The 23,913-nt window shown below is 40.9% G+C and overlaps 1 protein-coding gene across 7 annotated transcripts in view; it reads right to left on the minus strand.

Annotated features, from left to right (window-relative positions):
- The window catches only part of NCOA3 (nuclear receptor coactivator 3), a 117,390-nt gene that overhangs the window by 3,408 nt on the left and 90,069 nt on the right, over positions 1 to 23,913 (minus strand). For 6 of the 7 annotated variants that reach the window (XM_036244654.1, XM_036244655.1, XM_036244653.1 and 3 more), the window contains 14 exons: positions 20,769 to 20,909; positions 20,355 to 20,502; positions 19,252 to 19,640; positions 18,099 to 18,967; positions 16,758 to 16,893; positions 15,256 to 15,450; positions 14,602 to 14,871; positions 14,374 to 14,500; positions 12,684 to 12,855; positions 6,471 to 6,764; positions 4,867 to 4,971; positions 2,125 to 2,380; positions 1,188 to 1,362; positions 701 to 842 (listed from right to left, as the gene is read on the minus strand). In XM_036244654.1, coding sequence (XP_036100547.1) covers positions 701 to 842; positions 1,188 to 1,362; positions 2,125 to 2,380; positions 4,867 to 4,971; positions 6,471 to 6,764; positions 12,684 to 12,855; positions 14,374 to 14,500; positions 14,602 to 14,871; positions 15,256 to 15,450; positions 16,758 to 16,893; positions 18,099 to 18,967; positions 19,252 to 19,640; positions 20,355 to 20,502; positions 20,769 to 20,909 — 3,419 coding nt within the window. The remainder of the gene's footprint in view (positions 1 to 700; positions 843 to 1,187; positions 1,363 to 2,124; positions 2,381 to 4,866; positions 4,972 to 6,470; positions 6,765 to 12,683; positions 12,856 to 14,373; positions 14,501 to 14,601; positions 14,872 to 15,255; positions 15,451 to 16,757; positions 16,894 to 18,098; positions 18,968 to 19,251; positions 19,641 to 20,354; positions 20,503 to 20,768; positions 20,910 to 23,913) is intronic. The other variant, XM_036244656.1, reaches the window with a different exon arrangement.

Raw genomic sequence — 23,913 nt, forward strand, 5'->3', positions numbered from 1 at the left:
CTGGCTGACTAAGCTTCCTCAGATGTCAAATTACCAAAACTGTCGATGACCTAACGCCTTCAAACCAAACATTTTTTCAATTACTGTATTTTTAAGTTTTACGTCCAACTTAAGAAATCTAGCCCTGGACGGTATGGTTCAGTTGGTTAGGCATCCTCCCCTGCACCAAAAGGTTGCCAGTTCAATTCCTGACCAGGGCACATGCCCAGGTTGTGGGCTCGATCCCCAGTAGGGGGCATGCAGGAAGCAGCCAATCACTGTTTCACTCATAATTGATGTTTCTCTCTTGTCCTTCTCCCTTCCTCTCTCTCTAAAAATCAATTTAAAAAAATCTTTTTTTTTTTTAATCCTCACCCGAGGACATTTTTCCATTTTTTGTTCAGAGAGAGTGGGAGGAAGAGGAAGAGAGAGAGAGAAACTTCGACGTGAAAGAGACACATCGAGTGGCTGCCACCCGCACGACCAACCAGGGCTGGGGACAAACTGCAACCGAGGTACATGCCCTTAGCGGGAACCGAACCCAGGTCTCTCTGGACCACAGGCCGACACTCTAACCGCTGAGCCAAACTGGCCAGGGCTCAATTAAAAAAATCTTTAAAAACAAAAATAAAAATCTACCTAGGATTTTACAGTTGAGGCTTTGGTTCCTTACAGAGAACAAGAAAAACATTTTGAGAAAATAAAGAATAGATCCACATACCTGATCAGGGCCCATGGGCATGCCAGACATGGGCATGGAGTTCATGTTCATCTGTCCCATGGGACCACTGCTACCATTCATGTGCACCATACTGTATGCTGCAGGAGGCCCCTGGTGGACAAACTGCTGCTGGGGAAAGGAGCTGCAAAGGAAGTGTGAAATTACCCTGGGTCATTTTAGTAACACAGGATGTCCACACAGAGACTATCACAATTTTGCCAAATATCACTCCTCAAGCAGAAAACAACATGAGAGGAAACTCCCAGACAGCCTGCCCGCTATCTTTCACAGTTGTTTGTATTCAATGCTCCCGTGGATGCATGCATGGTAGGAAGGATTCACAAAATGGATGAGCCAAAAAACATTTTCTAATATGAACCCAGGTCTTTGGCGCTCTCTATCCAAACAGGCTTAACTAAGAAGTGCAGAGATTTCCTAAACTTTTGGCACTAGAATATAAATGACTTTTAAAGTCCCTGTTCTTCACCTGTTCCTGGCCAGGTTTCCTGATGGCCAGCCCTTCATTTCCGAGGGCTGATACATAGGTGCAGTCTGAGGGTGTTGCATCAAAGGATTCTGGGAGGGACCCATCCTTGATGACATCATTGCATTTGGAGGACTGGACACTCGACCAAAGGCTGGATCTGGTTGTTGTCCCATCCCTTTAAAAAAAAAAAGAAGAAATTACAATGCTCAAATGCTACCTCCTTAGAACACCTGCTTCCTATAGTAATTGTATATTCTTTAAAGGCAGGGGAAGGAGAGAAGACACAGAGCTACAGGCTGCTGCCTGCCAATTGTTCTTGCTTCTCACCAAGATGCCAACTACAGTGACATACTACAGAAAAGCATACTGCCTACATCACTTGAAGGGTAGTCACTTCAATGAGCTTTCTGTATGAAAGGGACTCCACTACTCTCACACTCTGTCCCTCTATAGAGGGCAGAAGAGCTGTTGCCCCCAGCTGGCAGGGATGCATCCTAAAATGTAATCTCCCCAGTAGATACCACTACCCTCAAGAAGTATATGCATGATTGTAATGACTATGTCTCAGTCACCAAGAAAAGGAACTCAAAAGCCCATACAACACACGCCTCTCTGATTTGACCAAGCATTCAGAGACTGTAGAGACATAGTGGGGGGAACATGATGATACCTGGTGATCTTTCTTCCAAATTAAGATGTGGAGAGATGGGAAAAAAACAAGACCTGGAATAAAATACTCAACTATGATAGACTATCTACCATAATTACAATGATCTGTATACTGCAGTAGACATTTTTCTGTTTTTAATTAATTTCATGTTTCTTGTGAAATAAGAGTGAATAGTATTTTTATTTGTCTTTAATATTACAAGACCTAGTGGATTTTACGTCCTTAGTAATATTACTTTGGAACAGACATTTTCATTGTCCAATTTACCATAATTTGGTGGATATGGAAACTGTTGGGGTGGAGCCTGTGGCATGGCAGGGCCTGCCAAAACCCCGTCCATGCTGGGGGAAGCTGTCACGTTAGGGGGTGGGCTGAAGGCCTGGGGCTGGGGCGGCTGCTGCTGCTGCTGCTGCTGCTGCTGCTGCTGTTGCATCATCATGGCAGCCACCCTCTGCTGTCGGAAGTGATGACTCAGCAGCTCCCTGCTGCGCTGGGCAACCATCTGGGCATTAAGAAAACCCTGCTAATACCCAAGAAAGAATGCAATTACACATGTATAGCAAGAACCAGCCAATTCCATGCATATAGTATCCCTACAATACATTAAGCATCAGAGAGAAAAAACACCCAATGCCTTTCTTTGTAATTACAAAAAAGGAAAAATATACAATTCTCATTATGGTAACAGCTGTCTGGCTATTGGAGGGGGGCAGGAGGGTAAAGACTTGCAGAATCGGGACCCAGAAATTATATGGGGTTAGGAGACAAAAGCATACAGTTGTCAAGCTTTAATTAGTAAGTAAACATTGCCCTGGCCGGTTTGGCTCAGCGGTTAGAGTATTGGCCCGCAGACCAGAGAGTCCTGGGTTTAGTTCCCACTAAGAGCACATACCTCGGTTGCAGTTTGTCCCCACCCCGGTTGGAGTTGTGTGGGTGGCAACCAGTCGATGTGTCTCTCTCACGTCGATGTTTCTCTCTCTCTCTCTCTCCCTCCCTCTCTCCCTCCTGCTCTATCTGAAGATAAATGCAAAAATTGTCCTCAGGTGAGGATAAAAAAAGAAAGAAAACATTCCTCAAATTAAGAGGATATTTAGAGTAGATTTTGAAGATAAACTTTTCAGGAACTATGAAATAAAACTACAAGATGAGATAGGGAAGGATTCAGAGTGTATTAGGGAGGAGGAGGATTTGAAACAAGAAGGGGAGCAAAAAGAAAAATGAATGGGGTTATACTCAAAAAGCAGGAATCCACCCTAGAAAATCTTATACAGTGATACCTCGGTTCTCGAACGCCTTGACTTTCGACCAAATCGGTATTCGACCAGGAGATTCGAGAAACTTTTGTCTTGGAATCCGAACAAATATTTGGAACTCGAACTTCCGAGATGAGCCGAGTTGAGCCGAATGGCGTTCATTCGGCCCAGCGCGCCTTGCTTGCGTCATCAGTGTGAGTGCAGAGAGAGAGTCACGCTTTGTGGAGAGTCACGCTTTACACTGAATTTAACCCTTAGACATACTGTACACTTTTATTTCTTGTTGAGACTTATGTTTTTCTACATATTATATACAAATTAGGCCAGTAAATAGGCATTTTCTGGGGCTTGGAACGAATTAATCCAGTTTCCATTATTTCCTATTGGGTTTCATTGCTTCGGTTCTCGAACAATTTGGTTCTCGACCGTCCTCCTGGAACGAATTATGTTCGAGAACCGAGGTATCACTGTAGTCTCTTTAAACCTCTGAAAGCGGAGGCAGAGAGAAAGGAGACGCGGTCTGGAGGTTCAGAAGGTGACAAGATCAAAGCACTGAACAAGGAGGCTGGTCTGTGCTCAACCATCTGGAAGAGGCCATCTCCAAAAGCAAACTTTTATTATCTTTTTTGAGGACACCCTACCTTAGCTTATACAGCATGTCTGATTTTCAAGAAAATATAGATACCAGTAATTCCAACTGGACTGAGAGTGAAAATTGGGCATTTCACGGTTGTTTTTTAATATATGAACACTATTTCAGACCACAGTAAAGGATTTGTGTGTTATCTGCCTTGCACACATTAAGAAAATACCTTAATAGTCTCCACCTTAGACTGGAAGTCGAAAGAACTTTAATCATCCCTCCCTCTACAGGAAACAGGTCAACTCAGAGATTACTACTGAGAGTAAAATTATATCTTATTTTCTTCTTAAAAAAAAAATATTTATTTTTCTTTATTGATTTGAGAGAAAGGGGAAAGAGAGAGAGAAACATCAATGAAAGAGAACATGGATTAGCTGCCTCCTGCACGCCCCCCACTAGGGATTTGGCCCACAACCTGGGCACATGCCCTGACCGGGAATTGAACTAGCGACCTCTTGGTGCATGATGCTCAACCACTGAGCCACACCAGCCAGGCATATTTTCTTCTTTATTGTTCTTACAAATTTCAAATGTTACCCAGGGAGCATATAGATTCATAATCCAAGCCCTGCCAGTTTGGCTCAGCGGTTAGAGCATTGGCCTGCGGACCAGAGAGTCCCGGGTTCGGTTCCCGCTAAGGGCACGTACCTCGGCTGCAGTTTGTCCCAGGCCCCCGTTGGGGTTGTGTGGGTGGCAACCAGTTGATGTCTCTCTCTCTCTCTCTCTCTCTCTTCCTCCCTATCTGAAGATAAATGCAAAAAAAAAGTCCCCGGGTGAGGATTAAAAAAAAAAAAGGTTCATAATCCAAGAACACAGAAAAGTTTATAGATTATCTTAAATTCCTAAAAAGTTAGTGATAGCTATTTTCACAACACAGCAATTGATGGCAAATGGGAATTTAAAAAACACAAATCAGTGTTAATAAAAGACCTCCTCCTTTCTGATTCTTCCCAGTCACCAGCAAGACAGAAGAATAGAAGAAAGAGTGTGATGATTTCTTACACAAGAAACTTGGAATTACTTTATTTACTGAGCGCCAACCACAGGCCACACCAGACCCTGTGCTGAGCATAGGACAGTGCAACTGAACACAGAGAAACTTGTTATTCTTACCTGTGAGTTCACCTGAGGCTGCATCATTGGCCTCATCATTGCAGCTCCACCAGCAGTGGGGTTTTCCATTTTCATTTCAAGTGCCTGCCGGCTCTGATTCAAAAACTGGAGAGAGACAGATTGATTAGGATGCAAATGGAACATATTAACAAGCCCAAAATAGCTTTCCAAATCCTCAGCACTACCCAGTGAGGTCACGATGGTATTTCCAAACCCATTAACCTAGTTAAGTCACATCTAAGCTGAACCAGTTCATGCTGAGCCCTGGCTGGTCTGGCTCAGCAGCTAGAGTGTCGGCCCATAGACCAAAGAGCCACAGGCTCGATTCCGGTCAAGGGCACGTACCTCAGTTGTGGTTCCTCCCCAGCGCTGGTCGGGGTTTGTGCAGGAGGCAACAAGTCAATGTGTCCCTCTCATGTCGATGTTTTTCTCTCTCTCTGCCCCCGCTCCCTCCCTCCCACTCTATCTGAATTAAAATAGAAAAATATCATCAAGTGAGGATTATTAAAAAAAAGGTGCATGCCGGAAAGTTCTTGGCTAGCAAGCATATGAAGTGTTATTGTTTGCATCAGAAGAAAAAAGTAGAAGTGCAATTTTACAGCTTAAAGAATATCTACAACAGGGACTCAAAGGATTTGTAAAGTCGGACATTCTCTGGGATTATTTAGGCCATTGGGGAAACAACTCTAACTTGGTCAGAGTAACACTGAATAAACTAACTACCCTTCTGTTACCTTTTCCAAGGGAAGTTTTATTGGGGAGAAATGGTAAGAAGTAAAATGATACCATGAACACATTAGTACAGCTTTCCTGAGTACTAAACTGACTTTTAGGAATATTCTTAACACTAGAAGCATCCCTGTCTCACTGGATTCTAAACTCACTCACTTGCCTGTTTATGGTTCAGTCTGCCACATTTGGTAACTCAGCACACCCATGATACAAATGATATAAATAATTAAGTTTCAAAATATTTGTTGGGGATTATGGAAACAATGAGAAAAAAAACTGCCTTCTCTTGGCATATTAAGAGAGCTCAAGTTTTATAAAACATCTAGAAAGTAGAAGTCCCATAAAAAGAAGGCTGAAATCAATAAGCTTTAAATATTTGGTTATTACTATTAAGGACTTTTTTAAAAAATAGAAGTTATCTACCTCCAGGACTACAAAGTCATCAAGAAATATTTTTCTCCCCCAAGAGCAATCCTGACACTGACTTTTTAACCCATACATCAGACTATTATAAAAAGGTATCCAATTCTATCACACCATCCCTAACAAGTAACCATCTGTACAAACGAAACGTTATGTATGCATAGCCGATCGACACAGACAACAAAGCTGGGGATGGGGTGAGGGGATGGGGAGGAGGGTGTCAATGGGGGGGGGGAGGACATCTGTAACAAAAATAAATCAATAAATAAAAATTTTTAAAAATTTTAAAAAGGAAATGTTATGAGGAAGTGAAAATACAAGGAATTTTAGTTGACAAGGGATGGAGAGCCAGTGACACGAGCCCTGAAGAATACAGTCTGAAAACAATTGAAGAAGAGGAGGCGAAAGGTAAAGCCACTTTGGCCAAGGCAGAGCATGTGACTTGTTACCTGCTGGCCCTGCAGCCTCTGCTGAAGCTGCATTCTAAGCTGCTTGGGGGTGTTTGTCCGAGGTCTCATGATGTTGGCCCTAGGGTGCATTCCCTGGAGAGGAAAATTGCCTTGCTGGTTCATCTGACTCATCATAGAGTTAAAAGATGGTGATTGTCCCTGAAGATTAAAGCCTCCTTGCATTGGAGGCCCCTGTGCTGGATACGTCTGCCCATATAATGCTGCCTTCTGATCCATCATTACTGCTGCTTCTTGGCCTTGGAAAACATCCTGTTTGGGCTCCAACGTCTGTCCCTTAAACATCAAACACAAATAAACAATGAAGTACATCTGGGAAAGCAAATAAAATCAAATGCTCTATAGAAGGTAAAAAGTAAAGTTAATATATGTGTATAATGATGTTGCAGAGTCCAAAAGCAAAATCAAATTTATTGTCTGCAGTCCCATGAGGACACAAACCATGTCCCATCTTTCATGGCTATGTCCTAGTGCCTAGCACAAGGCTTCACACAGATAGACACTCAAACATTTTCTGAGCCAAATATCTAGAATGTATTAAGTACTTGGAGAAATATTTGTTCTGGACTAGATTTCTATACCAACATGGACCTCCCATGCCATATATAAAATAAACCTACTGAAATCACTATGCGTAGTGAATTCTAATGTAATTTGTAAAAGAACACTTTTGAAGTTTGCAACAGGTGATCTTGGTCAAGCTAGGTACAAAAGCTCATAGCCCTTGCAGTGTAATTCACCTAAAGGTGGTCATCCCCTACTATCTGTCGGTGGTGGGCAGGCTGGCTTCACTCAACAAGTATTTATTTATTAAGTGTCTATTATGTACCAGATATCACTTCTAAGGATGTGTACAAAATAATGTACAGCAGGTGACAGTAAAAGAAGTACAAACAAACATTCTAGAGGAGGGAAGAGCCTGCCATGCTAAGACAAGAAGTGCCTGTCAGGTACTGCATTTGCCTTTACCTTCTTATCCACAGGCACGAAATCCAAGTGTGCAGTCCATACTTCACCCCATTGTTCTGTGACACCACACTGGCTTTGCCCCCACCTCTCTGGCCTCTCCCTAGAGGAATGTTAGCCTCCTTCCTTTCTCTCACTATATTTTCTATTTGATGGTCTCATCTACTAGCAACACCTGCAAGTTTTGTCTCCAGCTTAAATGTCTCTGAACTCTAATTTTTCTTATGTAAATGCCCACTTAACATCTTTACCTAGATATCTCAGGCATCTCAAACGTAACATGCAGAAAAAAGTTGTGATTACCAACAGCCCCTCCCCTAAAGGCCTGATATTCCTCCAGCCTTTCCTGTATCACAATACATGGCAACACCCTTCACCCTGAACTAACTCAGCAATCTTGATTCTCCCCTTCTCCCTGCCCAGGCGTGTGTATGCACATGCACAAACACACGGTCCGCTGAGTCCTGTCAGTTTGGCCTCCATGGCATATGGTCTATCCTTCGTTCCATTCCACTGCCATAACCCTTTCCAGGACACTCTTCGGACTCTTGGAGTGACTGGCATCTGTGCTTCTTTTTGTCCCATCATACCAATTCCCTTCTCCAGACAGCAATCTGAGATACCCTTTTTTTTTGCTAATTTTTTTTCTTTATTGATTTTAGAGAGAGAGGAAGGGAGAAATAGAAACATCGATGAGAGAGAACATCGACTGGCCGACCCCTACATGCCCCCCACTGGGGATCGGGCCCACAACCGGGGCCTGTGCCCTGACCAGGGATCAAACCATGATCTCTTGGTGCAGGGGTAGACGCTTAACCGCTGAGCCATACTGGCTGGGCTGAGGTATCTTTTTATAAAGAAAATGTATACAGTAAGAAATACTGTAAGTTTAACATGGCAGATTGATCATGATCATTTACCAACTTTTACTTGCTAACTCTGCTAAAATGACAGCAAATAATTTAAAAGGTAGTCTTTACCCACAAAAAAATGAGAATAAGGAAGGCTAACAAGATCAAATAGTTCAATAGGTATCTGAAAGGCAGAAAGTGAACAGAGGAGTAACTCAACAGAGCACAGAAACTGAGACCCATGTGCCTGAAGAGGAAAACATACAAGAACTGAGCAAACGTCTCCCGGGGAGTCGATGGGAGACTCCACTGGGACAGCAGAGGGTCAGGCACAGTGCTCACACAGGTAGACGGTCAGGAATTCTTCTTCCAAATTCTAAGAGGAAATTATTTTCAACCTAGAATTTAATAAACAGCCAGACATGCGGCGGGTGGGAGGGTATATTTTCAGACATCAAGGACTCAAAACATGTTACCTCATGCAGCAGAGATGAAAAAGTTAACAAAAATTGTATTTCAGAAAAACAAAGGTATAAATAAAAATGAAAATGACCTGGGATTCAGGAACCGGGGCTCCAACATAGGAGAAGAATAACAATTACTAATCACTAGACCTGCCTCTCAAGGGCAGAGGTAAAACAGACTGACAGAGAACTATATGAGGGAAAGAAGGAACTGAAGTATCTAAACAGATGAAGAAAAACTAAGAGAAATTTTGTACTTCTATTGGAGTATATGGGGAGAAACAGGAGTGTGTAAAAAAACAAAGCAAATTTAAGAAGGCAATTAACTCAAAACAAGCCCTATACAAACTATACTTAGATCAGTAATGAAATCAAAATATTGTAAATACTGAACACCTATTTAAAAACAAAAGACATAATTAACTATATCGGCGGTACAAAGAGAGCACATGCCCATGCACATGGGTGTGTGAGTGCAAGTTGGAGGAAGAGGGGCATAAAAACCAATACATAGCCCTGGCTGGTTTGGCTCAGCAGTTAGAGCGTTGGCCCACGGACCATAGAGTCCGGGGTTCAGTTCCCCCTAAGGGGAACTGTACGTCGGTTGCAGTTTTTCCCTGGTCCTGGTTGGGGTCATGTGGGTGGCAACCACTTGATGTCTAACATCGATGTCTCTATCTCTGTTTCTCTCTCTCTCTCTCTCTTCCTCCCTCTCTCCTTCCCACTCTATCTGAAGATAAATGCAAAAAAAACAAAACAAAAAAAAAACAACCAATACACAATTTCTTATCTGAAATTCCAAAAATCCAGTAAAGCTCTAAAAAACACTAACAATTTCTCATTAGCACCAAATGTATTTAACAGCAGAACCTGATCTGAATTTATATAAAGCAATACATAATCTCTATATATTCCACTTAGAGTCACTATTTATGTATCCTGTTGTAGAAGTATTAACAAGTTTGATCACAGGCTACTGCCCAAAACTACAGTACTGCACAAGCCTCTACCAAAGATACCGTGTAATGTGTGGTATGCATGTACCATTTACCTTTCTAAAATCTAAAATTCCTCAATTTCAAAACACATCTGACCCCAAGGTTCTCAAATGAGGGACTATGACTGCATAGTCAACTATCATATCAGGAATACAAGATACAGACTGAAATTTGATCAAAATAGCTGCATAAACACATTAGTTAGAAATATCATCAAAATAAACAGCTGAGTTTCACTATTCCTAAGTAAGGAAAATGATTATGGTTTTGCCCAGCTGGTGTGACTCAGTGGTTGAGAGTTGACCCATGCACCAAGAGGTCGCTGGTTCGATTCCTGGTCAGGGCACATGCCTAGGTTGTGGGCCAAATCCCCAGTGGGGAAGCTGGGGAGGCCAATCGATGTTCTCTCATTGGTATTTCTCTCTCTCTCTCCTTCTCCCTTCCTGTCTAAAAATCAATAAAGAAAAAAATGACTACAGTTCTTCAATAAGTATATTTTGTATCATTTTAATTTACACAGACTACTTTGCTAAAAAAAAAAAAAAATTTATTATAAGAAAAAAGTGAAAGGTCTCAATACTACTCTGCTTAAAATCCTCCAAGGCATCGGGCCGGTGTGGCTCAGTGGTTGAGCACTGACCCATGCACCAAGAGGTCGCTGGTTCGATTCCCAGTCAGGGCACATGCTCAGGTTGTGGGCCCAATCCACAGAGGGGGGCATGCAGGAGGCGGTCAATCAATGTTCTCTCTCGTTGATGTTTCTATGTCTCTCTCTCTCCCTCTCACTTCCTCTCTAAAATCAATAAAGGAGAAAAAAAAATTTTTTTTTTTAATCTTCCATGGCTTCCTAACATAGCAGAAAAACTCCAGACTCCTTAAGATGGCTCTGTGGCACCTAGTTTCCATATGCCTCTCCAACATCATCTTATACCAATTCCTCTCTGCTCTCGCTGACTTTTTGGAACCCCCAAGCTCTGTCCTACCTAAGGACCTTTGAGTTAGCTGTACCTCTTCTGGCATGGTCTTCCCCTAGCTGTGTGAAGAGCTGGCTCCTTCGCATCCTTCAGATGTCAGCTCATGTGCCATCTCCCCAGAAAAAGCTTTCCTGGCTGTTTGTTCGAATAAGTCCCCAGTTACTCTTTATCCCATCATCCTGAGTTTGAAAACACAAACTAAAGAACAAAACTACAAACAAGCCCCCATTAAAAGGAAACTGGAAAAACTATTTGCAATATGTTAGATAATAGTCATCCTTTAAATCACAGCTCAAAAATGACTTTTGGAGAAAAATTTGACATCACACACTCCACCTTAAGAAAAGGTCCCTTTAGGATAATGGTTTCATCGTACCATATGCCTTTTCTCATAACTTCTATTACACCGTGTCTACTTCTAATTGTGTGATTCCTTGCCTGATATCTGCCTTGCCCAGTAGGATGTGAGCTTTGAGAACAGGAACTAATTTGCTCACTACTGCTCCTCAGCATCTAATAAAAGACTGATTGGCACATAGAAGACAAATATTTGTTAAGTAAATGAATCAACAAATGAACCAATAACTAAACATAAAGTACTATTGCAAATAAACAAAATAAAAACCCCATCAGTAAACTATTTAAAAATACAAATGGCCAAAAAAATACAAAGTATGTTCAATCTTGCAAATCAAAGAAATACAATTTAAAACAAGAATCTTTGTTGCCCATCAGACTGACAAAGATTTAAAAGATTAATCATGTTCAGCATTTGTTTTGTGAATTGTTCTTTCACACCATGTACTTTGTGTACACATTTATCTCCCCAACAAAGACTGAGAACCCCTTAAGGATCTCTCCTGCTTATCCCCGAATACACTAAACCTAACCATCCCCCAACCTCTGCACTCCACATCCTTTAAATGAAACAGTCACTACAAAATGTATGTTTCAAAAATATAGATTTGTGAATGGCATATTTTCATAAGGCTGCATAGGTAACTGTAAATGGGAGAAAAGCCAGTGTGGCTCAATGGTTGAGCACTGACCCATGCACCAAGAGGTCACTGGCTCGATTCCTGGTCAGGGCACATGCCCAGGTTTTAGGCCAAATCCCCAGTGAGGGGCATGCAGGAGGCGGACAATCAATGTTTTTTTTCATCAATGTCTCTGTCTCTCTCTCTCTCTCTCTCTCTCTCTCTCTCTCTCATCAATAAAATAAAAAGAAAATTTTTTTTAATAAATAGGAAATGATGTGCTGGGATAATAACAGATTTACCATTTTAGATGGGTTTTAGTCTGACGTTTAAAAAAAAAGGCTTGCCTCGAAAGAGGATACACTGGTTGGCTAGGTAGTAAAGAAGTAAATATAAAAACAAGGACTCCTGCCCTGGCCAGTGTGGCTCAGTTGGTTGGAGCATTGTCCCATACAATGCAAGGTCACAGGTTGTGAGTTCAATCCCCTGTCGGGGTGAATACAGGAGGCAACCGATCAATGTTTCTCTCTCACACTGATCTTCCTCTCTCTCTCTCCCATTGATCTTTTGATATTCCCTCTCCTCTATCCTCTCTAAAATCAGTAAAAACATATCCTCAGGTGAAGATTTAAAAAAAAAGGAGGACTCTTATGTAAGCTGTAATTGAAAAAATTAAAAAGTAAGTTATGTTACTTAACATAAGTAAAAAGCAACATTTTAAGAACTATATAGTTTATTGGACCATTTCTATGGTTGCCTAAAATCTGACGTCTTTATAAAATAATAGGCTGCTGGAAGTATTATCACAATTATAAAGTACATTTTCTTCAATTTAATGCTCATATACATGAAGGTAGTAATGTAGTGATGTAACACAAGTAACAGGAAAGGCACACAGACAGCCTTGTGCATGGCTTGAGGGATGTGCACTCGTGTACTTCTATTTCCACGTTAATGCTACCTACTTGATTTACAAGTTCAGGGATGCCCAGAGCTCTGTCGATTTCTTCTAAGCCTGTGGCATCGGTGTTGCTCAAGAGAGTGTGCAGTTGGTCCAACAAAGCTCTTTCATCATTTTGTCCTTCTAGGTTAGAAGGTGGCCCAAGAAGATCATCCAGCGAATTCCTAAGAAGCGGCCTAAAAAAAGACTTGCAATTAATTTCAATGGTGCTTTTCCTCTTCAAAATAAAAATAATCACTGTAACTACACATAATATTTTTAATATGTAACTATAACATAAACACTGTAAGTATAAATAATAAACAACTGAGTAGCAGTACCTAGCAAATAGTATCAATTTAAATTTAAGGGCCACAATTTTAAACTTCCAGGCCATCTTCTACCAACATATTTAGCTTAGGCTTCCCACCTCCCATCACCAAAATGTAACTGCTAGACTCCTAGGCATTTGGGGGATAGCAGAGATTGGGGTGGGAGGGTGGAGGGTGCAGTTTTCAAACCCTACAAGAATAGAGGTGGTAATAGTCATGTAAACTGAGAAATCAACAAAAGAACAGGAAAAAGGATAGAAATGTTATACTATCAATGAGCTAAGCATGGTAACCTGCCAAAATAACGTTTTGTTATACTTGGCCCACAGAGATGAGTGTAATACAACCTCCATACACCCACAGCAAGGTGTCCCAGTTCTCCAGCACATTAAAAGAGAATGGAGCTAGCCCTGGCAGGTTTGGCCTACGATCCGGAGAGACCCGGGTTCGGTTCCCGCTAAGGGCATGTACCTCGGTTGCAGTTTGTCCCCAGCCCTGGTTGGTCGTGTGGGTGGCAGCCACTCGATGTGTCCCTTTCCCATCGATGTTTCTCTCTCTCTCTCTCTTCCTCCCACTCTATCTGTACAAAAAATGGAAAAATGTCCTCGGGTGAGGATTAAAAAAAAAAAGAGAATGGAGCTAGACATTTCTCCTGACACAAAAAATTTTATGATGAAACTGTCCTCTACTGGGTAGAGAAACAGTCAAGTTACTAAATTTGTGGTTACAAAACTAACTACAACAGATCAATTGATTTTTTTCTTAGCTTAATTTATTATAGAATTCAAGTTAGAACTGATATTGACAGGTAGCCTCTTTCATGCAAATGAGTTACTACTAACCAAGCTAAAAATAATATAAACATAATCCACAATCTTCCTTTGTTTTACAAGAGTGATATATATATAGATATGTATATATAGATATAGATATATATATATAGTTCACCATCACCACCATCCCTAAAATGTTTTAAATAATTTTTTAAAAGAATTACCCAATTCTTAAAAATTAATCTTCCATAAAAACTAGGTTTACCCTCTGAACACCATTATCTTGTAAAACTGGTGCTAATTTACCCCCTTCTCATGGAGTAACATTATGAGAGACAGCTACCTCAAAAAGGTTCTCAGGTTTGACTACTCAATCAAGAGTCCTGGTAACTGAACAATATAGCTCCGTCTCCTCCCTGTCCCATGAATGCTACTGCTTGCTGCTTCGGCCTTGTTTTTACATACAATTATCCAAGAAATGCCCAGATGGCAACAGAGTACTAACTACAGAGAGTTTTTCTCATTCTCTTTCAGGTTTGTTTGTGGGCTCTGATCCTTTTCTAGATAATACAACACTAACATTTCCTATAGTCACATAATAAACCCCCACCTATTTTGAGTCCCATGAGGGCTTTGTTCCATGGACAACATGCTGTCTGGCCAGGAACCTGACTGGTTAGATGGTACTGCTGGGCCATAAGGACTGACCCCCATTCCCATGGGGATTTCACCAGGCCCTGAGGAAACAAAAAGAAAGCATAAATTTTCAAATTAAGCAAATAGCAAAAATTACCCTAAAACATCTAATTATTTTTCTTTTTATGAAGGAGATGCTTACGCATTTGAAGCATCTGCTGCTGCTGCTGCTGCTGCTGCTGCTGCTGCTGCTGCAACATTGGTCTCACACCTGGAATGCTACTGGACCGCAGAGGCAAGGTAGGCATCGAGCCACCCATTGTAGGTCTGGGTAAAGAAGCATTATAATCCACTCCTGGTCTTCCCATGGAGTTTGAACTCAGGGGTTCCATTCTGCTGGTCTTTGAGTTTGGTAAGCCCCAGTCTCCTGTGGAAGGAGTCTGATTCACAGTCACATTTCTATTTGGTCCACCTACAACAGGCAGAAATGATTATGTCCTTTTAATATTATAATGAAATCCTTCTTATATCACATAGCTACAGTCATTATACACATTTGCCATGACAAAAAAGTGCTTTGGCATCCTAAGAATAGGGTTAGCTAACTAACTATTAAGACATTTCTCATGGGCCACTATGTATTCATTACAGGTTAGAAAATATCTTAGACCAAAAGCCTCCTTAAGAGTTTAAATAACCAAGACATAGAATAAATAAAGGAAATACTCATGAAAGAAACATACTACTTTTATTTAAAAATCTATTACTTAATCCCAGTTATTTAAATGGTTTTAAGTGTTAAATTGCTTTTTGCAAAAGAAAATTTAATCACAAATAATAATTAGAAATAACATACTCATATTTGAACCATAATTTTCCTGACTATCCATCATTCTTGGATTTCCACTCAACATGGGTTGCTTTGGTAACATGGGGAAAGCACTGATATTCTTTACTGGAGGACTTGAGCCAACAGACACAGGGCTATCCAGAGACACTGCTCGGCTGTATGGAGGACGAATGGACTGCACAGACTGTGTACCCCTCAAACCTGTTGAAAACATAGAAGCACAATACATATAAATATCCTCTGATGATTCAATACATAAATAATCAAGTATAAGACAAATACCATTACCACCCACCCAAGAATATGTTTCTTACTAAAACGAACACTGTCTTCCTTTACAACATAAACACTAAAAAAGAAAAAAAAGAAAAAAAAAACACCTTTTATTCCAAACAAAGTAGAAACAAGCGTCTCAGTGTTGGCTGAAGCAGTGGGCACTGATATGTAGCCTGATGTGGTCATTTCTATTCTGCTACCCTTAATACTGAAAATGTTAATGATGTTTCAAATTCCTGAAGGTTCTTCCCATATGTCTACTTGTTAAATGGCTTCCCTGTTTAAAAGTTTACAATTAAGTGTAACCAGATAAGTTGCCTTCTAATCAAACAAGCAATGAAAAATAAAATTTCCTCCTAACCTTTTTCTTGTTTCTAGTCTATTTCATTGACCTAATTATCCATTTGTTTAGAAAACAGTGCCAATAAAAATGAATAACGACCATTCAGATAACTTGAATTATTTTTCAATTGATACATACATCTGTGTTAAATTGATGAACGAGGAAAGACATGGCTATAGAAGAGAGGCTAGAACCAGCAAACACCAAAAAAAAAAAAAAAAAAAGTCTCATAATTAAATGACAAGATTCCGAAAGTGTCAAAGGACAGGTTTTGAGCTACAGTTTTGGTTGCTTTTTTAATCCAGTTCTCTGTGCCTAGAGAAATAAATGCCCTGCCCTGGCCGGTTTTGCTCAGTGGTTAGAGCATCAGCCTGCAGACCAGAGTCCCGGGTTCAGTTCCTGCTAAGGGCACATACCTCAGTTGCAGTTTGTCCCCATCCCCAGTTGGGGTCGTGTGGGTGGCAACCAGTCGATGTGTCTCTCTCACATCAATGTTTCTCTCTCTCTCTCTCTCTCTCTCCCCCGCCCTCTCTCACCTGAAGATAGATGCAAAAAAGTCCTCACAGTAGGGACAGGGGGGATAAACGGGGGGGGGGGGGGGATAAATGCCCTACTACTAATCTGGACCAACCAAAGATGAACAATTTCCTGTAAGTGCCATGATTACTGGCATCATATTAGTTAAAAATGGGAAACTTTTTTTAAAATAGGAAAATGTCCCAAAAGTTTTTAAAAACGCATAATTATAAATTAGCGTAAGAAATCGAGAGGCAGAGTATGCATTCTCAAGTTATAAATGCCAGCTGGACCCTAGTCTTAATGTAAGAGGACATACAAGTGTGCAGAAAACTTTAACAGGCAGCAAGAATAAAACCCAGTTCTTTCTTACCTAGTGAATTAGTTCCTTGAAACATTTGCTGTTTGGTTCCCAGATTACTGCCATTTGTGGATATGGAATTATTGTAAAAGTCAGAACTAGTCAGATCCCCAAGAATAGCATCTAGATTATCCAAATCTCCAGATCCCTGAAAATAAAAATTTTTAAATTAACCTGTGTACATTACTAGATACATAGGTATAAACATATTCATTGGAAGAAAATATATGAAGTAGAAGTAGAAACAAGTAAAATACAATGGTTACCTGAAAAGATAATTCCCAACTTAAATGCTGGCTGATTATGATCCTCCCTAGTCTTCCTTGAAAGAACAGTTTAAACTACTAAGATAAATCCCTGGGTTTGGAGGTGCTTTCAAAGGGACATTTTCTTAATTTATAGTAGATGTTTAATTATCAAACTATAGATATTTTCCAGTTAACATTAGTCAGGATCATTAGCAGACACATATGTCTGCATCTGCACATACCTTCTGAAAACAAGTATGGTTAATAATAAAAGCAATAAGCTAGCACTAGCCAGTCTGGCTCAGCGGTTAGAGTGTCAGCCCACAGATCAAAGAGTCTTGGGTTTGATTCCGGTCAAGGGCACGTATCTCGGTTGCAGTTCGTCCCCGGCCCTGGTCAGGGTCATGCAGAAGGCAACCAGTCGATGTCTCTGTCTGTCTCTCTCCTCCTCCCACTCCACCCCCATCTGAAGATAAATAGAAAAATATCCTCAGGTGAGGATTTTTTTTAAAAGGCAACAAGCCAATGTTCAATACAATATTCATAGGTATGCTTTAAAAGGAACTTTTGGTCAATGATTTGGAGAATACTAGCTTAAACAAAGTTAAACAGACATCCTAACAGTAGAACTTCTCCAAGACTTTAGTTTTCTCAGGCACATATTAACGGCTCCCAGAATAGTGTTCCTCAGAGTTTGGGCAGTGTTCATATAAAATGTGATCGTGTACATAAAATGTGATTTTAGGTAAAAAGTAAAAATTCTGTTGCTTAATACAACCCCCCACTCCCCGGTTTCTTTCTATCATGCCCTTAGTGCCAAATCTGCTCATTCCAACAATAAACGCCTCCATGAAACACTTCAAATTGGCTACTAACAAGTTATAGTCACATTTTAAAGCATATACATCTGATATTTCTAAATTGCATCATAATATACTTTACTGATGCCCAAAAGAACTACAAATAAATGATAGCTCAAGATTAACTTCCATTAATTTACCTAATATAGAAGATAAGAATATGAGTATAAAACATTGTCTTTCTAACAATGAAATACAAAGATGAAACACAATGACTTAGCTGGAACATACAGAAAACAAATTACCTCTTCATTTGCTTCTGTCTTAATTTTAGCGTCTTTCTCTTGGCTCGAGCTAGGCACGGAGGAGCTGCTGCACTGACTCATTTTGTTGTCCACTCCCTCCACTTTGGGCTGTACCTCTTTAGAGAGTGTGTCACTAGGATCATCCCTGTCCAGCAGGTATCTGAGCAGGGCATTATTTTCCTTCTTCTTAGGACTCAGTTGCTCCTGCTTGACAGTTCCTTCCACACAGAATGTTGTACTACTAGTGTCTTTCCCAGTGGCTTCTGCGGTAATCTTGGCCACTTCCGCTGGTGAATTCCCGTTCTGCAGCAACTTGTGCAAAATCCGGTGCTTCTCTTGCAGCAGTGACCCATGCATATTGGATGTGGAGGACACTCCTCCAGATGTTGAAGAGGAGACCCCAGAGGGGCTGGTGACACTAATGGAAGAATCTTTACAACTTGAATCCAGGGGGGAATTGGTCAAAGAGGAATGACCCCGGTCATCAGAAGAACACGTAAGTAACTGCAGTAATTTTTTATGACCTTTGCTTTCCTGAGAACTCCGTTGATTCTCTGAACCTTCAACATTGCTCTCCTTACTGTCTTTGTCACTGAGATGATCCCTGCTATTTGACTGACACATTGAACTCTCCACTGGATTCTGGTCACAATACAAGCCTAAGGGACTCTTTGAATCCTGACTGTTCCCTTTACTGGGTTGAGTTATATTCATATTGGGAGAGTTGTCCAATTTGGGGCCTGGTGAAGACAGAGTGGATAGAAGAGAGGTCCCCACGCCCTCACTGATAGCTTGAAGAGCACTGAGAGAGCTGCTGGAGAAGCTGTGGCTCCCAGTACTGCCGGAAGACCCCATGGGAGAATGCACACCTGGATTTGGAGAAAAACGAGGAAAAGAATTAGGCTACCAAACATGTAACAATACACCACTTAATTCTTCAGAGTTTCTATTTAAAATAAATTGCCCTGGCCGGTTTGGCTCAGCAGATGGAGCGTCGACCTGCGGACCAGAGTCCCAGGTTCAGTTCCCGCAAGGGGCACGCACCAAAAAAATTAAATAAAAATAAAATAAAATAAATTAACTTCATAAGAATTATAGTGGTATGAAAAGAAAAGAATTACCAAATAAGAAAAGGAAATGCCAACAGGGATACCTGCAACAGGAGAAAACTGATGTGAAGCCATCTTCGGACTCCCGCGGTTACGAGGAGAAATCATGATATTCTGCTGGTTGGAGCCAAGACCAGGACTCCCATGTGGGGGGCTACTCATGTTGAGACCATAATTGTTCTGGTAGGAAGATGGTGACTGCATGGCTGGCCCAGGGTTCATTGAAGCTATGTTACTGGAAGCCCCATATCTAGCTCCACTCATTTGCCCTGTGGTGCTGGGGTCAGCCAAGCCATAGGTCCTGCTGTTCAGCATCTGTAAGCCTTGGTTTGGCGACATGCTCATGCCACCTACCGAATTACTACATCCAGCTGCTGGAGGTCTAATGCCTGGTCCAACAGTATTTGGATTCGGTCTATACCCATTCTGTTCCCTATAAAAAAAAAAAAAAGTACAGGCATGCATTAAAGCCCTGAATCAAATTTTTAAAAAGGATGAAGTGCCCAGGAACTTAACTTCTTAAGCATCATTCTGATACCCATTGACAATTCCAATATAGATACTTATCAATAAGATACTTTTGATCAGATACTTTTTAGTAAGCCACAAAATCTGAATGAGTGACACCACCACAGCACAGTAAAGGGCCAACAGCTACTTTAACTGGAATCTCAGCAGGGCTTTACTAGGGGTGCTGTCTACCTAGGAGTTAAACCTGGAGGTGCCAGCAAACTACTCAAGATAACTAATGAGTAAACACTCAATTCCTTCAGGTGTTGTTCATTTACCATTAGCAACAGCAATAGCAATATTCTTAAAATCTACATTCAAATTTCAAATTCAATCCTTAGAGCAAAGTACTATATCATTAGAATGAAAAATGACAGAGGTAGTCAGATTTTATGTGCTCTTCTACCCACTAGCCTTCCCATTTCCCAGGAAGTAATTATTTAATGAACAAATACTCAGTTTCTTATTAAAATATAATCTTAAAGAAAACATGTAATCTAGGAATCTAAACTCACTACTGCAAATCCAACATCCTTCTTGCTTTTACTCGTTAAATTATCTCTTTTTACATTAATAGTAAAGCATCCCGAGAACACTGCTGCATTTAATATGAGAATGCACAGTAATCTATCATTACCTCTGAAGAAAGTGGGTTGAGACAAAGCCATGACGATCATTTGTCACAGGATTTCGGAAGAGTTTGCTCTTTGTTTGTGCAGTCACTAGAGTTCCATCAGCCAGAGAGAATCGATACATGGGAGTTTCTGCATGGCCATGAATATAAGCTATTGGGGGAAATATCCTGTTACTAATAAATATAACTGCAACAGATTCATATAAGAGGACAGAAATATACTTCAAATGCAACATTTTCAAAATCCAGTGAATGACTGGATTTGCACTAAGATTATGAACAGGCTACACTAAGAATCCTCAAGAACCATTTCCCTACCCGACATGCACAAAACTACAGTCATGTATATACTTCTGCTCTATAGCATGCCAAACACCACGACAAACAATATCAAGAGTCAACCTTAAAATTCTTTACCTTCTTGATAGTGACGTTTCTGGGACCATGACTGCGCATCATTAAGACTAAAAAATCTCTGGATACACCTTCGGATTATATCTTCAAAGCCAGGTCTCATAGAGGATCTCAGTGAATTTGTATCTATATTGACAAGTTTTCCTATTAAATAGAAAATACATTTTTTAAAAAAAATTCTTTTTCTTTATTGATTTTAGAGAGAGAGAGAAAGAGATAAAAACATTGATGAGAGAACATCGATTGGCTGCCTCATGTGTGCCCCACACTGGGCATCAGGCCCACAACCCTGGCATGTGCCCTGACTGGGAATCAAACTAGTGACCTTTTGGTGCATGGGTCGACACTCAACCACTGAGCCACACCAGATAAATACTGAGAAAACACTAATCACAAGGACTCAACAAATCAAAATTGCCTCTGATGGTCTCAAGAGTTGTGCTACTGAAGTGAGCCTTGCCGACCTACAGAACGTTTAAGTTGCATTTAGAGAATTCAAAATGATGACTGACAATGTCCAGGGCAAACACTGTGTGACCAATATCCATGACATGGATTTCTGTGACAAAATATGAAACTGATCAAAAAATGTCAGACTAGCCCTGGCCGGTTTGGCTCAGCGGTTAGAGCATCGGCCTGCGGTCCAAAGAGACCCGGGTTCAGTTCCCGCTAAGGACGTGTACCTCGGTTGCAGTTTGTCCCTGGCCCTCGTTGGTCATGCAGGTGACAGCCACTTGATGTGTCCCTTTCACGTCAATGTTTCTCTCTCTTCCTCTCTCTCCCTCCCACTCTATCTGAACAAAAAAAAAAAAAAAGGAAAAATGTCGAGGATAAAAAAATTTTTTAAAATGTCAGACTATGACTAAAGCTCATGTCGATGTCAAGACTACCAAATGGTTGTTCTAGTCTGTTCTGCACAGATTTCACTAAAAAACTGCAATACTCAGATCCAGACAACCTCTTACGGTGAGCACCAAAATGTCCACCAAATCCAGAAGATGATGGAAACCATGACACAAGATGTGTAGACAAATGACTTAAAAGAAGTGGTCAATAACTTGATTCCAAACAGACTGGAAAAGATACAGAAAATATTTGCCAATCTATTTATCCTTTCCATGATGTGTTTATAAGAAAAGTAAAGTGAAGAAAATCAAGTTTGGATTGGGAAAACTCATGAAGCTTCATGGTGAAAGATAGTTCTGGAAAAGCCAAAAGGCACTCATGGAAAAATTAATGGATATGAGCCACTAGTCCAAGAATCTGTTTAAAATTCAGATCTTTAATGGTGACAAATAAAAATCTTATTAATGGGGAAAAAATGACTTGGGAGAAGAGACAAATGCATTCCAGAAAGAGTAAACACTTCTCTGTTATGCCAAGAATTAGAATGATCTGTCCTCAACCACCTCCCCTGAACTCAGTGCTGAAAGCCACATGACAAACACAAAATAAATGCTCAGAAAAAATTTATTAAATGAAAAACAGGAGGGACAGCCTTGGCTGATTTGGCTGAATGGTTAAAGCATTGGCCCACGGACCGAAGGGTTGTGGGTTCGATTCCCAGTCAAGGGCACATGCCTGAGTTGCGAATTTAATCCCCAGCCCTGGTTGGGGTCATTTGGGAGGCAACTGATGAATGTGTCTCTCTCCCTCTTTCCCCTCTCCCTCCTTCCACTCTCTTTAAAAATCAATAGAGCCCTGGCCGGTTTGGCTCAGCGGTTAGAGCGTCCGCCTGCGGTCCAGAGAGGCCCGGGTTCGGTTCCCGCTAAGGGCATGTACCTCGGTTGCAGTTTGTCCCCAGCCCTGGTTGGTCGTGCGGGTGGCAGCCACTTGATGTGTCCCTTTCACATCGATGTTTCCCTCTCTCTCTCTTCCTCTCTCTCCCTCCCACTCTGTCTGTACAAAAAAATGGAAAAATGTCCTCGGATGAGGATTAAAAAAAAAAAAAAAAAAAAAATCAATAGAAAAATGTCCTTGGGTGAGGATTAACCAGAAAAAAAAAGAGGACAGAAGAAATAAAATCTCTCCAGAGGCTGAAAAAAGTATTGTGTTGAGTGCAAACCTCCCAGGAAAAACGGATAGCCACTAGAAAGTACCAACTGTAGCCCTGGCCAGTTTGGCTCAGTGGTTGCAGCATTGGCCTGCAGACCAGAGAGTCCCAGGTTCAGTTCCCACTAAGGGCACATACCAAAAAAAAAAAGAAAAGAAAGTACCAACTATACCCACAGATGGCTTACAGATATTAAAGTATTTGATTTTTTAAAATATACTTTTATTGCCCTGGCCAGTTTGGCTCAGTGGTTAGAGTGTCGTCACCCCGTGATCCAGAGAGACCCAGGTTCAGTTCCCGCTAAAGGTATGTACCTCGGTTGCAATTCATCCCCGGGCCTGGTTGGGTTGTGCAGGTGGCAACCATTGATGTGTCCCTTTCACATTGATGTTTCTCTCTCGCTCGCTCTTTCTCTCCCCCCCCCCACCTCTATCTGAACAAAAATGTCCTCGGGTGAGGATTAAAAAAAAATTCAAATATACTTTTAATTTTTTAGATAGAGGGGAAGGGAGAGGGGGAGTGAGAGAGAGAAACATCAATTGGCTGCCTCCTGCACGCCCCCACACTGGGGATCAAGCCCACAACCCAGGTATATGCCCAGACCGGGAACAGAACCGGCAACCTCTCGGTGCATGGGATGATGCTCAATTTAGTGAGCCACACCGGCCAGGCTTAAGTATTTGATTTTTCTTGCTTGGTAATTTCTGACTTTTATCACTATGTACTGCTTTTGTATAAAGGGAAAATACTGATGAGAATTTTTAAAGGTTCTATTCCCTAAACTGTTTAGGTAAAGATGTTATAGTTCGTATTTTCAGTAAAATGTGAAGTATTGGTATTTAGGGAGAAAATTTAGACTGCCAAATTATAACACATACAGAAAACACCACTCTAAAAGGATAATATATAAAAATTCTTGTCATAAGGTCTGGTTATCTCAAGGTAAGAAAACTTTCCAATGTAAAGTGATATTCATCAGTGTAAACAGACTGAGAATTCAGAATACACATAAGTTTTTTGCTTCTTTTATATCTGTCAAAATTAATCTCAAGCAGCCTCTAGAAAAGTAACTGGCCCTGGCCGGTTTGGCTCAGC

Source organism: Molossus molossus, unplaced genomic scaffold (assembly GCF_014108415.1).
Source record: "Molossus molossus isolate mMolMol1 unplaced genomic scaffold, mMolMol1.p scaffold_m16_p_6, whole genome shotgun sequence".
Taxonomy (NCBI): Eukaryota; Metazoa; Chordata; class Mammalia; order Chiroptera; family Molossidae; genus Molossus; species Molossus molossus.